At 53.8% G+C, this 16,525-nt stretch overlaps 1 protein-coding gene across 10 annotated transcripts in view; it reads left to right on the top strand.

The window, feature by feature from the left end:
* Window positions 1-13,452: 13,452 nt before the first annotated feature.
* MBNL3 (muscleblind like splicing regulator 3) overlaps window positions 13,453-16,525 on the top strand; it is a 97,866-nt gene continuing 94,793 nt past the window's right edge. For 3 of the 10 annotated variants that reach the window (XR_008735183.1, XR_008735182.1, XM_055727129.1), the window contains exon 1: window positions 13,454-13,603. Coding sequence is in view for 1 of the 10 variants with exons in the window: in XM_014277446.3 (XP_014132921.1) it covers window positions 15,184-15,186 (3 nt within the window). In the remaining 9 variants the exon portion in view is untranslated. Of the gene's footprint in view, window positions 13,604-13,729; window positions 13,857-14,816; window positions 14,919-14,963; window positions 15,187-16,525 lie in introns of those variants that run through there. The other 7 variants (XM_055727128.1, XM_055727124.1, XM_055727130.1 and 4 more) reach the window with 6 other exon arrangements.

Below are 16,525 nucleotides of genomic sequence, written 5' to 3'. Positions count from 1 at the left end.
AAAACAAAGAAACTCACAAAACTACAGAAGGGGGAAAAAATTATTGAGAGGATTTATATGTACTGGCCAAGTTCTGCTTGGTATTCAGAAGTGGAAGAAAGTAGGAACCTTAATGTTTACATCCGTACCAATTTAGTCTTTAATTTAGGCAATATAATGCAATCTATCTTTCTCTGGATTTTAATAGCTTTTCTATTCTTTTGCTCCATGGATACTTGGAAATGTGAGCTCCTTTACTGCGTGACTACTTAGACCAATAAAAGAGCTATTTACTTAACACATCGGTTTGCAGGCAGCCTTCTATGAGTCTGCATGTGGAGGCTGCCTGCCGTCCACGGCTGTGGGCATGAATATGCATAATTAATTAATGTTATTTGCTGGACATCTATTCCTGAGTGTCTCGGTTCTCCTTGACCGAGAAATTCTGTCTCCCTCCGATCTAATGAAAGGTTTAGACTTTTTAATTTATTTTCTTAGATTAGACTCAGAAAATAACCTTATTATTCTAATAGGTAGATTAGTCCCTGAGGAAGATATGAATAAATTGAAAAAGCGATAGGTGAAAAATAGGCCAGAGCTGCTATTACAAAAGAGTCTTTCTGACCTTTTGATTTTTGGTTCAAAAGCACGGGAAATCAGACTCCGTAAGCATGCAACATGCAGCCAGCCGATTGTTGCAGCCCCAACAGCTGTTTTTCTGTGCAAAATGATAGAATTTCTACTAGAGCAAACATCTTCTCTGGAAATACATTTTGAGTGCCTGTTGTATCAAATCTATTTTAGATTGCGCCGAGTGCATAAAATTCAGTGTGTTAAAGCACGGTCGGGGCTGTACGCACTAGAGGGAGCTATGGAAAAACCAATCCCCAGGCTGCTGCCGGGCTCCTGCCCTTCTCCCCTGGGAAAATGGGGGAGCAAATCCTGGAAACAGCTGTTTGGGGGTGTTGGAGGAGCAGTCTTGTTGAAAGTACAGTGTATTGCTTGAGTATGCTGATCTTTGTTAAAGTTTTAGGTGGGGAAAAAGGCTTGTATTTCGATCACACCAACCTGTTGCTTTTTGAGAATGTCCTTGGTGAGGTGACGTCTGTCCTTGTGGATGTTTACCCTGTGTTCCTGTTCCACACTGAAACATAGTGTATACAGCTGGGAAACGGTTTTACACAGTATGCCACTCACAGCAGGACAAATTGACACTGTTGAAGGTATCCAGGACCCAACTGAAACGTTTCAGGGGCCTGGAAATCATTTTTGCAGCCTTGTTTCATCTGAAAGTCCAGCTTTTTCTCCTGCTCCCAGCATCTTTGCTTTCCAGCGCAGGAGCAGGAGTGGAGTGCTGCCATCCCCACGCACCCATCACCCACAGATCTGCCTAATCTCATTTCAGAATCCCCTGCTCTCCCAATACCTGCAGCTTCCCGTGGAGGGGAATCACTGGGGCTAAGGGAGAGGGATCTCCTTTTCTTTTCTTCTGCCCAATCCCACTTTGTATTGGGAAACAGGGAATGGGAGTCCCCAGCTCGCCAGCAAAGTCCCAGCTTCCAACCACCCCCGGGGTCCCTGTTTTCCTCAGCTGAACCGTACCTGTTTATAAAGCCTGACTTATGATGACAGGTATATTTTTCCCCTCCTCTGGGAGCGAGTCTCAGGAACCTGTGGTACAACCCCCATACATCAGAGCCCTGGGGAGGTTAATGCACTTCGGGGTCAGCACGTGCCATGCAGCTGCTCCAAGGGCTCTATTTTTGCAGTGACTACTTGCACCGAGGGCTTTGTGGAGAAGAGTGGGGCTGTTGCTGGAACAAGGCTGAAATCAGTGCAAAGGTATGAGAATTTAGCCCGTGCTGTTATTAACGGTCATTACAGTGCTGCATGTGGGAGGCCTGAATGACAACAGGCGCAGGCTGTTCGCTTTGCTGCGGTACAACAGCATCTTTGTTGCAGCTTTGATGAGCTGTCTGTGCTGCAGCTCTGGTAAAGGCTGCTTCTCCGTCTGTAAGGAAACATCATCTCTGTTAAAGCAGAAATACTTCCCTCTGAATGACAAGGAAAGAAAAGCCAAGGAGTGGTCTTGTCAAGTGCTGTTCCACTGATAAAACAGAAAATAGGACAAAAGTTTTCTCCCATCAGACAGGGTTATTCTCAGCAAAGAGCAGACATATCTATTTATTTGTTTCTTCCTGCTCCTGTGCTTTATTTGTGCCCCCAGCTGTGTAAAGTTTCAAAGAGGGTCTGGGTCTGATGCTGCAATTCTCTAAAAGACCTGTCACTGGGGATAAAGAAATCCAGCAACAGGCTGGGAGAGCGAAGCAGACACTAGCTGACTAGTCAGGAAGGCTTTCCAGGATTTCAGCTGAACCGTGGCACAGCGGCGGATGCACGGCTCAGCAGGTAGGATACGCACAGCACACGGGTGCATTTTGAAGAGCATGGGTTTGAGCGGTGGCGGTGCAAGGAGTGGCAATCCTTCCCAGCCTCTCCGGCTCTCCCGCAGTGATTAGTGCACCTTTTGTAAATCACGGGAGGGGAAAAATTAGAAGCTGAGTAATGCTTAAACAAAGCATCTGTATGTTTTGGTACGGTGGGGTGGTATGCAGGGTTGCCCAGCCTAGCCCAAGATCAAGTTCAGAGCAGCTTCTAGGGTCTGATGAAGCCTGGCACATGTGTCTGCTTGGAGTGGCAACAACGGAGGAATAGATGGGAACCCCTTTGGGAAAGGGTGATACCACCTCAGCCTCAGTCACATTCTGAGTCCACCAGTGACCCAGGGAGGTTTGTTTAGATCAGCGGTGGAGACATGACGCCGACTTGACCAGAAACACGCACCAGACACGGTATCTGTCGGTGCTGTGATCTGCAGGGAAAGGTCTCCAGAGGGAATGGAGCTGGTTGTGTTTGGAAGTGATGCTAATATTTGGAGGGACACACTGGGGATAGTGTACGTTAGGGTTCCCCTACACACTGGACGTTGTTGGAAAACAGTATTTCTCCTTCTTGGCTGCACCTCAGGCTCTCTGAAGGCGCAGCTGAGCACTGAGGGATAGAGTTGTATCCTGTGTGTTGTGTCACACTACTGTACCCAGTATAGTTAAAAAGAAGGCATCAAGCCTGGCAGAAGCTGCTCTTTGCAATATGACGCAGCAACTGAAAGTAGAGACTGCTTTTTATGGCTCTCGTAGCAAGGCTTCCCATTTAGCCCAGGAGTAGCAGCTGTTCTCCCAGTTTACAACACACAAACAGACCGCATTGTTTTCTGATTTGCCTTTTTTATTATAGCAGATATTGGATGGGTAGCTAGTGAAACAAAAAGCAGGGAAAGACCAGCCCAGCTGGTTTGCTTTCCAGCATTTGGGAACTCAAGCAGCTCAGCACATGCTCTTCCGGGCAGATGCTGCCCAGATGCCCCCGTGGATGGTGCTGCTATCTCTGGGTGTGTGGGACGGGGGTCTTCCTTGGGGCAGAGCACACAGGGAAGGGGGTTAGCGAGCTGGCAGTCCCAGGGGAGCCTTGTGGTTACAGGACGTGTGAGTGCTGGGAGATGCCCCATGAGCTGGGCAAGAACCAGCCTGCAAAGTTAGCTCTGCATAGCTGGCAGGAGCACTGCAGTCAAAAGGGACTTTTTTCCCTCAGGTTGTCAAACATGACTGCATTAATGTGAGGGAACAGACAGCTGAGTAGGCAAGGGCCATTTTAACAACATGGTAAGGTCTCTCTTTTTTTCTTTCCTTTTTTTTTAAAAAAAACAACAAACAAACAAACCAAGAGCACACCTGCAAATGGCTGAACTGATTTCTGTAATTCAGGGTCCCCTGTGTCAGGTGCTCAGGGGGTGATTGCTTTGCCAGCTGATCCTTCTTCAATAAGCACTGGATTTTTTTGAAAGCTTCCTCAAGCTCATTCACCCTCCCAGCTGCTCTCCTGGTGCAGCAGAGCAAAGGGGTTTCTGCCAAGGCTTGCCAGGCAGGCCACTCCGTGGGGCTCTGCTCTGCCTTCGGGTGGCTTGAACGCCTGTGAATTGGCAGCAGGTTATGAGCCCTTGCTGGAGGCAGAGGCTGTGCCAACACGCTGGTTCCTTCAGCACATCGCTCCGGTGATTACAGCTTGTCTCAGCCTTGCAGCGCTGCTGCTCTTCCCAACCGTGCCTCTCCTGGGATCCAGAGGTTTCAGCAGGCACTTCTCCAGTGTGAGGTAGTGCCACTGGGGACCGAGGTTCACTTACCACGACCATCTCGCTGGTGCCCAAATTGGCTGCAGGCTCCGACCGTCGAGGGAGAGGAGCGAATGCCAGCAGTCAGTGAGTCAGCGCGCTCCCTCGGTATTTGCTAGGCTTGGGTGGGGTTCCTCTGAAATGCCAGTTCACTTTCAGAGAAACATAAATCACAACGTTTATACAAGCTTCAGTTCTGCAGATCCCTATTTAACAGCCAGGGTGGGGTTTACAGTTAATTAAAAAAAAAAAAGGGGGGGGGGGGGGGGGGAAGCGAAGAGGGCATGTGAAAGCAAAACCCAAATATCTTTAATAATTATCCCAAGAGCAAAAACTTTCACTCTTCCTTTGGATGATGACAAACAGGGAGCAGCCACCCCCGGAAACTCGGGCCCCTCCTGCCTCCCCTCCCTTTGAAGCTCGGTTTCCTTCCCCTCGGCAGTGCAGCGACGTGACTGGGGACAGCATGTTCATCCCATGCTGGCACTCCGGTTCTGCGGGGCTGTGTCCGACCGCTCCTCCAGCTGCCCGTGTCCTCCCTGCAGAGTGGCTCCTCTGTGGCCGCTTAGGAGAGGGGTGGATGGGGCGGCCGCAGCTGCTTGCGGGCTGTGGAGATGGAGCGAGCCCTCCTTCCCCATCTCACCTGGCTCCGCACATCTCTCTGTGGGCGACTTGCATGGGCCAGGGAGCACTCTTCTGCTGGAAGGGACCAAGTGTTGCCCTGTGGGTATCCCACCACGTTGGTCAGCAAACTCCCAAACTCTTTTGTTTAAAACTTCTGGACCTCTGTTATCTGTTCCCACCAACTGAGGGCATCTTTTCCTGCCCTCTTGCTGCTGATCCAAACCAGCTCATTTAAAAGCCTGAATGGCTGGGGTCCTGTTGGCTGCGTGCGCCTGATGCTCAAAACCACCCAGAGCCCATAGCATCCCTTGTGATTCTTTGTTCCCCTCCAGTGTTTCTACCTTCGTTGTTACGTTCCGTCTCTTGCAAATCCAAAAACCAAAGCTTTCCTCCCCACACACTCAGGCGCTCCTTCTTTTCCTATCTGAGCTCTGCAGTGCAGAGTTATTAATAAAAAATCACAACATCGTGTACAGCCCGTACCATCGCATCTGTCAATGTCACCACCACGTGAGATCATGTGTTTTTTCCACCTTTTAGTGTCTCTTTGCTGCACCAGTTGTTTAAAAAGTGGAGGAAAGCTGAGAAATCCCTCCTCACCTGCCAGAAGTGAGTGATGATTTCAGTTTGGGGTGTGGCAGTTTGATATTGTCATTCATGGTTATTAAAAACTATTATTTGCGAACATTCAGCAGCTAAAAATAAAAGATTTCTAATACTCTACCAGGATTTATCTTGCTGAAGGTGTCAAATCGATCCTGGTTTGTTGGCTTTTCATGTTAAATGTTGTTTTCTAGGTGATGCTGGTGGCCTGTGTCTCTGCTTACCCCTCGGTAACATGTGTAAGGTTAATATTCAGCAGTGGCCGTGAAAAGCAGCTGCTGCTTGAGTGGGGTTAGGTTTTGCAGACATTTTCTCAGCATTTCCCATAGTTAGTACAGTCCACAGAGAAGTGAGGAATACAGCGCAGGACCCACTTGCAGCAAACGCTGAGTTTTGCTGCTGCGAGGGTGAGCGATGTGCAGAGCAATGGTGTACCCAGAGCCCCTCTGCCCCAGCACATTGAGGAATTCAGGACAAAACCTTCTGAAGAAAACTCTGCAGCAACAAAACGCAATGCACCAGCGGGTTGGAGACCTGGGCAGGACTTTATGGTGGGGGTCTGTCTTTCTGTGTTTTCCTCAGGGCTTGCCAAAGCAGGGCTGGGAGCTCCAATGAGTTACCTCCCTGGTGTTCCCCCCCTGCAGTTTGGCTTGCTCGGTTGATCATCTTGCAGCCTTTAGGAGGAAGAAAAGGAATTAGCAAGTAGCTTTCTTAGTACCCCAGAGGATTCATGGTACCGCAGGAACGTGGGATCGGGGAAGGGGTCACAGCATCAGGGAAGCACCAGGTCCTCCCAGCGTGGCATGCAGAGGCCATGGGTCTCACGGCCACCTGCAAAGGAATCTGCAAGAAGGTGTGAAGGTGATGCTGGCCCAGAGAACGACTGCAGCCTTCATTAGCCCTCTTGGCCCAAACACTCCTGCAACAGTGTCTTTCTGTATGTACATAGATTGCCACCAGGGCGCAGCCCTGCAGCCTCCTTTCTGCTGGCCACATGGATTTGTTCGTGCCGCACGTCCGCGGGCTCCTCATTAGCAGGGCTCCTGCAGAGGGCAAGCAGGGCCGCTGCCGTGGCTGGCCCCCGAGGAGACGGCAGGGCCAGGCGAGGTTTGGTGGCAGCCTGCATTTCAGGGAGCAGGGGGCAGGCAATGGGACGGGCGCCCTTCTGTGCTGCAGCCACCGCTTATGAAAATGGGACCCAAATGGGTTTGTTGGGAGCAAGCCAGAGCTGGAATTAGAGCATGACTGTTGTGTCCGTGAGGAGGGTAATGGCAGCCTCGGACTAACTCACTGTGTGGGCAAAAAAAGCTGCCACGAGGGTTTGGTGGAGCCAGGGGGACAGGGTAACGGGGAGAAGGCTGCAATGGGACTGGAGGCTCTGACCAGTCAGCCTTGTTCACCAGTACATGAGGCTACCTGGGAATCTCAGCACCCGAAGTGTTTCAAATCTTGTGGACCTCGGGGGAGAAGGGGGAAACTAGTGTGGGCTAGGCGGGAGGTAGGAGATCTCATCCAACTGCAAAAACCCCCAACTGTAGTGCTGGCTTGTGCGAGTGGTCATTTACCTCCCAGCAGGAGAGCGGCACGGTGAGTGCAGTGGAAGGAAATCCTGCTCCGTGCTGGAATTGCTCTGGGTCACGGTATTCGCAGATGTTAATTTCTCCAGTGCCGGGATGGCCATGCCTGGCCGGTGTCACCGATCCTGCCCGCCTGCACGTGTGTGCCTGGCAGCCCTGTGCAGAGCAGAGTATCAGGGATATTTCTGCCTCCATTGCTGCAACTACCTTACACCACATGCTACTTTCTCCTTTTTTATTTAGCAGTAAAGAGTGAAAGGTCGCTTTCTCTCTGCAGCCTGATGGTGTGAACGCGCCGTGGTGCATAATGCAGGAAGGACATCGAATCTACCTGTTCCTTCTGCTATCCATGGGCTGTTCACAAAACCACCCTAATATTCCTTCCCTCCAGACGCCTGCCAAAAACACAAACCTCTCCTGCTTTGTAATTCCTGCCCAGAAGGTTTGGGACACAAATGAGAAGCTGCAGACTGAGGGGCCCCAGTCAGGTCCTCTCTGGCTTCCTCCCCTTCCCTGGGGCAGCCCCAGCGCAGAGGCTCGGGATATTCCTGTTTCTCCTCTCTGCGGCGGGATTTAAGGTTCACCCAGCTGGTCCTCTGCCTGCTCACGGAGTTGAGGGCACAACCCTGCTGAGTATCCAGCCTCGAACAGAGGCCCCCTAACCCCAGCAGCTAAGCAATCTGCCGTAGTGCTGCAGTTTCGAGCAAATGAGAGCCCAAGTTACCCAAGCACGGGCATAGCCAGGCTGCCTGGAACGGGTGCTGCGAGCAGATCACACGCTTCTACAGCATGCAGCCACCTGGAGAGGTAAAGCACCTATACATACAGCCTGCAGAGAGGAGCCTGCCCCACGCCAAAGAGGGGACGTGGTGTGAGTCAAAATGAGGGACACCAGAAAATAATAGACTTCACATGAAGAAGAGCAATAATTTGCAGCTGTAAATCACCTTTCATCTACAGATCACAGAGGCGTCTGAAGCACTAATTAACGCAGCCTTGCAGCATCCCTGCCCCATAACTAGCGCGGGGCGATGGTTATTCCATCTGCTGGCATGCGGCCACGTGTCCTTGCAGGCACCTGCAAGAGGGAACTGGCTCGCAAAGTTGGTCCTGTTCCACTTCTCACGGCTGCGCTGGATGTGCCCAGGCACCTGTGCCAAAGTGCTGGTGTGTGTCCGGAGTGTGCGTGGGTTTGGTGTCTGCTTCCACAGCAGGCAGGTGAAGATGGGCCAGGGCTTTATACCAGTGAACGGGCAGGGGGAGCAGAACCTACTCTGAATCCAATCCATCGATGCCTTGGGTTTTATGTGATAATTCCTATGTGGAAATCACTATTTAGCTTGAAGAAAACTTGGGCAAAGAAGGTAAGTCCCTCCAGCAGCAAAAAGCCCTAGCAGGGTTATAAATGAAGCATGGCAGGGAAGTTTCCATATCCTGAAGTTTTCATAAGTGTGTGTGTGTATTTAAAATAGATATATATTTACAAAATATTTTCAAAAATGCTGTAGTTCTTTAACCTTAATAGTTATCTGTGTAAAGCTGGAGACACACCCAAAGCACTTTTAGCTCAGGCATGGAGCAGAGAAGACAGGTTCGCAAGGATCTGTATGTGGCATTGTTTGTGTTCCTCGGGCAGTGTGTGGAAGCTGGCCAGTCCCAGACTCAGCCCCCCGCTTCCCCTAGCTGAGGCATCTTTCCTAGGGGAAATGAAATATACTTTTCTGGGAAGAAGTTACATGTGAGACAGAGATAAGAAGTGGCATGATCAGGAAATTTCTGAGTTAGCTGTAGGTGTACCGGACCCATCTTCCCTCCCTCTGGGCTGGGTATCTACAACACGCACCCTGCAGCATGCTGGTGCCTGAAGGATACAACATGAGACTCTGGGCTACAAAACTTGTCTATTTTGAGTTTTCAGTGAGCAAAATGAAGCAGAAGTTACTGGGCTGCATGTGGGAATTGCAACGCAAGACTGCGAAATATGGGAGAGGGGAATGAGACTGGGCAGTCTCTCTCTGCATTCAAAATGTCTACGAACATTGTTGAAATCCTGCGTGTGATCATTTTTGCATGGCTGAAAATAGCTCTGCAAGGTGCCGGGCGACAGTGCAAGCCAGCCCCTGGCACTGCGCAGCTCCCAGCACTGCTTTGCTGTCACACCAGGCACTTTGCTGTACAAAGAAAGCACAACTGGAGTCTGCTGCTTTGTCCATGTTACAAGCAGGTAAATTAAAGTTTAGAGAGACTGTAATTTGCTGCAGGACACAGAGAATATTGGGGCAGGAGTGAGACCCGTGAGCCCTAGCTGACGGCCCTTGCTCCGACTTCTGCATGACGTGGCATTTGTTTCCTTCGTTAAAAATAACCTTGTTTATAACCTCTGTTTCATGATTCAGCTTTTCTGCAGTCAACAACTGATCACCACGAAAGCAGGGTAGCATCACATTTCAGGAGGAAGATGCAATAGGCCGTTGCAGCTCAGGGATGCTCCTTGCAAAGGGCAGTTCGACTGAGGGAATGAGGGATACCTCGTCAAAGAGCTGCTCTTTCTGGGGAGGAGCTCTCTCCGAGATTGCCATGCCAAATCCTAAACTGCCCGGAGCTCCTCTTGTGCAAATTCCCACCCATGGCTTCTGCCCTGCCAGAAACACCGGTGCCTCATCACCATGAATGTGGCCTGCGCAGGCCCATAGGTACAGACAACGGTGGTTTTCCTGGTTCCTCTCCTCTTTCTTGCCTGTAGGTCGGAGCATCAGACATGCACTGCTCTACATACAGCGACCCGGAGCCCTACCAGCAGCACAGCTACCAGTTTTACACCTAAAGTGAGACTCATTGCCAAGGAAAATCTCCTGAAAGCCCCTCACGGCTACTTTTATTCCTCGCACCGTGGTGCGACACAAGTGTCTGACAAGCAGCACAGCTCTCCTGGCTTTTAAGGACCATGTTGCCAGGGTTTGCTCACTGCAGCATCGTCTCGCCTGCAAAAATCAGGCTACGCAGCTGCAGCCCTCATCCCGTTTAGCAGACTGGGAAGCAGAGGCGCAAAATGAGCGGGATCGGCATTTTCCAAAAGCATCTGGTGATTTTTGGCAAGCTCTGGATTAAGTTGCCACTTCCAGGTGGGTCAGCAGCTGCTGGCCCAAGTGATGTGCCCATGGGCACACAGATAATTGGTAGCAGGGACCTAAACAGAAGCCAAACCCCTGAAACGCAACCCTGTAATGCAAATTTGAGCTCGTCTTGCCTTTTTTTAGGAGCTAATCCTTTGTCCTTGCAGCAAGAGGAATTTTCCATAAATATGATTTCTTTTTTACACATCATTGTGTGTTTAATGTTTAACAGTGGGATCATTACAGTTTTATTAGCAGTATGTAATGCTTTTTCATCTTCAACTGACTTTGCAAACATTAACTAATTGATCTCAACTATGAATCAGTGGCGGTAACTAGGAAGAGAGGCGAAGTGATCTGCTCCTGCTTGCGGGGGAAGTGGTTGTCAGAACAGGGTGCAGAAATCAGGGCTCCCGCATTGCTGCTCAGACCACGAACACCAGCGGTTTTATTAGTCATTTCCATTAGTGCTGCTGTCAGGGAGGGCCACTCTTGTGTGCAATAAACAACCTCGTCTGCTTCTGGTTGAGCTCATGCTTGAGAAAATGTAGCAAATGCCGCCAAACCCATAAAATCCTGATTTTTTTTTCTAAAAAAAGTGATTGACTTTGTTTTCTTCAGCGACTCGGTAGCTGCCGGTTGTTTTCAGCTCACCCTAACAAAATGCGTCATTAAAATACCTATATTTGCAGGAATTAGGTGCTGAAGTCAGAAATGGCTGGGGTTGCTTGCAGCCAAAGTCTGTGAGGGCCACATGGGTGAAGACTGACTTGAAGCATCCTGAAGACGGCTGCCAGGAAATTAGCTCCTCGTTTGCAGTATGCAGAACATGTACGACGGCTTTATGATTTACTCTCTCATCTGCTTCACATTGCGCCTGTTTTCCCTCGCGACTGTCCTGGCGTACGCAATTTTCTGTTGCAAAACAGGAGTGAAACTGAGCGCTGCAGCGTGGAAGAGCTGTGCCACTACCCAGGTAAGGGTGGCCAAGCCCGGGCGGGGGCGGGGGGGGGAGGGACAGTTGCTTTGGGGACAAGGCGACCCAGCGAGGGGATGTGATGGTGGCTTTGAGGACAGATGAGATGTGCCTGGGGGGATGTGATAGTTTTTTGGAGGACAGAGGGGACACCACCCTTCAGCAAGAGGTACAGTGATGACTTTGGAGATAAGGGTGCGCGCTGGGTGGGATGTGGTGGTGGCGGCTTTGGGCACAGTGGGGAGACAGTGGGGGGATGTGATGGTGGCTTTGGGGACAGCGGGGGGATGTGATGGTGGCTTTGGGGACAGCGGGGGGATGTGGTGGTGGCTTTGGGGACAGGGGGACACAGCAGAGGGATGTGGTGGTGGCTTTGGGGACAGCAGGGGGATGTGATGGTGGCTTTGGGGACAGTGGGGACACAGCGGGGGGATGTGATGGTGGCTTTGGGGACAGCAGAGGGATGTGGTGGTGGCTTTGGGGACAGCGGGGGGATGTGATGGTGGCTTTGGGGACAGCGGGGACACAGCGGGGGGATGTGATGGTGGCTTTGGAGACAGTGGGGGTGTGTGATGGTGGCTTTGGGGACAGCGGGGATACAGTGGGGGGATGTGATGGTGGCTTTGGGGACAGTGGGGACACGGCAGGGGGATGTGATGGTGGCTTTGGAGACAGCGGGGGTGTGTGATGGTGGCTTTGGGGACAGCGGGGATACAGTGGGGGGATGTGATGGTGGCTTTGGGGACAGTGGGGACACGGCAGGGGGATGTGATGGTGGCTTTGGAGACAGCGGGGGTGTGTGATGGTGGCTTTGGGGACAGCGGGGATACAGTGGGGGGATGTGATGGTGGCTTTGGGGACAGTGGGGACACGGCAGGGGGATGTGATGGTGGCTTTGGAGACAGCGGGGGTGTGTGATGGTGGCTTTGGGGACAGTGGGGATACAGTGGGGGGATGTGATGGTGGCTTTGGGGACAGTGGGGACACGGCAGGGGGATGTGATGGTGGCTTTGGGGACAGCGGGGACACGGCAGGGGGATGTGATGGTGGCTTTGGGGACAGCGGGGGACACGGCAGGGGGATGTGATGGTGGCTTTGGAGACAGCGGGGGTGTGTGATGGTGGCTTTGGGGACAGCGGGGATACAGTGGGGGGATGTGATGGTGGCTTTGGGGACAGTGGGGACACGGCAGGGGGATGTGATGGTGGCTTTGGAGACAGCGGGGGGTGTGTGATGGTGGCTTTGGGGACAGCGGGGATACAGTGGGGGGATGTGATGGTGGCTTTGGGGACAGTGGGGACACGGCAGGGGGATGTGATGGTGGCTTTGGAGACAGCGGGGGTGTGTGATGGTGGCTTTGGGGACAGCGGGGATACAGTGGGGGGATGTGATGGTGGCTTTGGGGACAGTGGGGACACGGCAGGGGGATGTGATGGTGGCTTTGGGGACAGCGGGGACACGGCAGGGGGATGTGATGGTGGCTTTGGGGACAGCGGGGACACGGCAGGGGGATGTGATGGTGGCTTTGGGGACAGCGGGGACACGGCAGGGGGATGTGATGGTGGCTTTGGAGACAGCGGGGGTGTGTGATGGTGGCTTTGGGGACAGCGGGGATACAGTGGGGGGATGTGATGGTGGCTTTGGGGACAGTGGGGACACGGCAGGGGGATGTGATGGTGGCTTTGGAGACAGCGGGGGTGTGTGATGGTGGCTTTGGGGACAGTGGGGATACAGTGGGGGGATGTGATGGTGGCTTTGGGGACAGTGGGGACACGGCAGGGGGATGTGATGGTGGCTTTGGGGACAGCGGGGACACGGCAGGGGGATGTGATGGTGGCTTTGGGGACAGTGGGGACACGGCAGGGGGATGTGATGGTGGCTTTGGGGACAGCGGGGACACGGCAGGGGGATGTGATGGTGGCTTTGGAGACAGCGGGGGTGTGTGATGGTGGCTTTGGGGACAGCGGGGATGCAGCGGGGGGATGTGACGGTGGCTTTGGCGACAGGAGGGGCACAGCAGGCACAAGTGATGGTGGCTTTGGGGACAGCGGGGACTCGGTGGGGGGGTGCGGCGGTGGCGGTGGGTCCAGCGGCCGGGAAGGGGTGCGGTGCCGGGCCCGGTGCCCGTGTCACGCCGGCGCAAGCGGGGGGCGGCAGCGTAACCCCGCAGCCGCGGGAGAAGCCGCCCGGGAGTCCGGCGGGGCAGCACCGGCCCGGAGCCCCCCGGGGCCGGCCGCCGCACGGGTGGGCCGGTGCGCGGGGCCCGGCGGGGCGGGCGGGCGCCGGGTCGGGCCGGGCCTGCTCGGCGCGGCCGGCCGGTTGCCATGGCAGCAGCCAGGCGGCGCGGCGGCGCGCGCGGCCGGCGGGGCGCGGCGCGGCGCGGCCCCGGAGCGTACCATGTGCGCCCGGCGGCGGGAGGCGGCGGAGGGGCCACGACGGCGGCGGCTGCTGCTGCCCTGCTAGCTCCGCCACGGCGGGCTCGGCGACCGGGAGCCGCTGCGTCAATGTAACGGCGTCGGCGGGGCGAAGGGGGGCGTGTGTGTGTGTGTGGGGGGCGCCGCCGAGTGGCATTTCCACGCCGCGCGTGGCCGCCAGCCGCGGGGAAGGAGGAGGGGGGTGGGGGGGCGGAGGGCGGGCGGGAGGCGTTAAAATGGCGGCGCGCAGCCGGCCCCCGCGCTAAACCGGCCCCCGTGGCTCGCCCCGTGCCGCCGCGCGTGGCACGGTGCGGCCGCCCGCTGCCTGCTAGCGCCGCCGCTGAGGTAAGGCCGGGCCCGGCCCGCGGGGCACCGGCTGCCCCCGCCGAGCCGCGGGGCGCCCGGGGACGGGTCTGGCGCGTCCTGGGGAGGGGGGTCGGCGGGGACGCGGGCGCGTCTGTGGCGGCGGCGGGGGCTCGTCCCGCGCCCGGGGCGCGGCGGCCGCTGGCGGCTGTCCCGGGAGCGGCGGCGGGCTGTCCCGGGGGTGCCGGCGCAGCGCTCCTTTGTCTGTGGCCGGCCCCGGGGCGCCTGCGGAGGGGGGCTACCGCGGCGCCGGGCGCTGCTGCGGCGTGCTTTCGTTCATTTCAAAACAACCAGGAAAAAAAAAAAAAAAAAAAGGAAAGAAAAGACTAAAAAATCCCGCGCCAAAACTAATTTTTGCAGCCGAAAGTGTGCCAGGCGCCGTCTTACCCATCGCCGCCTCGTAGCGTAGCGAAATGCCTGCTCGGAGCAGGGTGGGAGCGGACTTTTACTTCTGAAAAAGCAGCGCAAACTATGCGGAGCGGAGCGGTCCCCTGCCGCTACAGCGGGGAGAGAGGGGCCGGAGGGGAAGGGGGATTTTTTTTCCTTTTTTTTTTTTTCCTTTTTTTTTTTTTTTTTTTGGACTCTTATGAAGACATGCGCATTTGTTCATTCTTGCCACCGCACTGGAGTCTGCCTAGAAACAAAGAACACAGCCTGGCGAAGTTGATGCTGGCTCCGAAAGTGTGTGGCTTCTCTCTTTTTTTATTTTTTTATTTTTTTCCCCCTCGTTTACTGTGCCGTAGTTAAAAGCCTCGAGATATTTCCTTGAATTATCTCCATGTGCCTGCGGATGGATTCCCCCCTGCTCCCCCCTTTGCCCCCCTCGACCCTACCAGGCCAGGTCTACGCATTTCGGAAAGTGCAGCCATGATAGATAGAGCAAGTTCTCCCATTTTCACCCAGCCCCGTGGTATGACAGTTCGCAGTAGGTGTGCCTTCCGACGGGGAGCCACCCCCTTGCTGAATCATCGTGGAGCGATGGCCGGACGGCTCGTCCGCTCGGGGAACAAAATATTCCCTGGCAGAGCATGAGGTGGTGGCGAGGTGAGACGCAAGCAAGAGACCTGTTAGCATTCGGCTCGGGCGGGGAGGAAAAACCTTGCCCTGGTCGTGGCAGCGGTGGCTGCGGATGCAGTTTGGAGCTCAAAGGCAAGGCGTGCGCTGCTGTAAAGGAACGTCCCCTGCCTTTGAAGTAGTGAAACTCCGAGGGCCTGATCCTGCAGATTTTGCTTCTCTGAAAACTCCTTTCTTGCGCGGATAGCCTCCGTGCGAAATCAACACCTGGCTCGGGGGAACGACGTGCGAATTCATGGTATTGCGCAGCGGTGGTTATTAGCAGTAATCCTGTAATACGTTTGCACAGACAAGTGCGTGAGCAGTAGTGTCGTATCCATGCTGTCTGCCTAAAAGTAGTTTGTTCTGCACTGCTGAAAGTCCTTGTCTTCGTTACCACAAGGGAATAACGACTTTACCTTTTTGGGGCTTGGGGTGCGTGTGTGTCAGGTGCTGAAGTGTTGCTAGGTATTCCTGCCTTTATTCAAAGGATGCCAAAAAGTATGGGAGTGAGAGGTGGGATGAGCAATTTTGAGCTGGGGTGTATCAGGCAAGACTAAATTGCAGCAGTTGTTGGACACGTAACGTGATCCTGTAATTAGAGCGAGGTAATAGTGTATATGCCGTGTTGAAACTATGGAGTGTCTGAGTTGGAGCAGTCTGAATTAAGCTAGTTGTTCTGAAATTATGCAGAAGCAGAAGTAATGCAGTTAAAAGTTTCCGTACAGCAGCTTCCATGGGGTTGCAGAGATGTTTTCCCCCTATGGGTCCTCCTTGCGGGTATTTCGCTGTTAAGGTAGTACGCTGAGGCTGCAATGGTGCTGCTCTCCAGGTTAGAGAAACGCCTTATGTGGCACAGTCGTGCTGCTTGGAGCTTTTATTTACTAGTGAAGGTCCAAATCATGCATCTCTGCTGTGGTGGGCGCGGGGGGGGGGAACTTCTGAAGGGAGGGACTTGGGGGTTTGGCCTTGTGCAGAGCTGAATCATTTAAAGGACTCTGTAATTTGGTCTTAAAACTCCCCTGCCCCCACCACTCTCTATACCCCAAGAAAAGATGTGTGTTAGCAAGGGGGTCTGGTGGAGAGCCCATAGGCTGTGGTCTTTCCAGTGCTCCTGCCAGTGGGGCAGGATCCTCGTGGGGCTCTCGAGCAGCTCTGGTTTGCTGTAGGGTTGTACTAGTGCGGAGCTGTGGTGGTACAGTCATGCACAGGCAGACCTGGGAGGCTGTGCAGAGTTACGATGTGTGGGCACCAGCCCTTCTCACGAATGCTAATTTCCCTTGGTGTGTGCATGTGTATATATATAGACGTGGTACATATTTAAATGAAGTCATTTTAAAATAGTGATGGCCCAGAAAAGTTTGAGAGCTATTTCAGTGTTAGAGTGTTTCTCTTTGAAAGACAATGGCCTGTGCAGAAGCTTCTAGGTGTTACGGGATGTGCTTACAGCAGGAGAAGGTGCAGTCTGCTGTCAGGCGCAGTCAGCCTTCCCAGAAGCAGCTGTGGTTTGCGTATGTGCCTGGTTCAGCCTGTGTGTACGGCTGTGTGTCTGCAGGCCTGGTGCTGTCCTCCAGGCGGTTTGGGATAGACTGGCAGGG

This window comes from Falco cherrug, chromosome 15, assembly GCF_023634085.1.
Source record: "Falco cherrug isolate bFalChe1 chromosome 15, bFalChe1.pri, whole genome shotgun sequence".
Lineage (NCBI taxonomy): Eukaryota > Metazoa > Chordata > Aves > Falconiformes > Falconidae > Falco > Falco cherrug.
The sequence above is the reverse complement of the archived record's forward strand: the minus strand, read 5'-3'. Positions and strand labels throughout refer to the sequence as shown.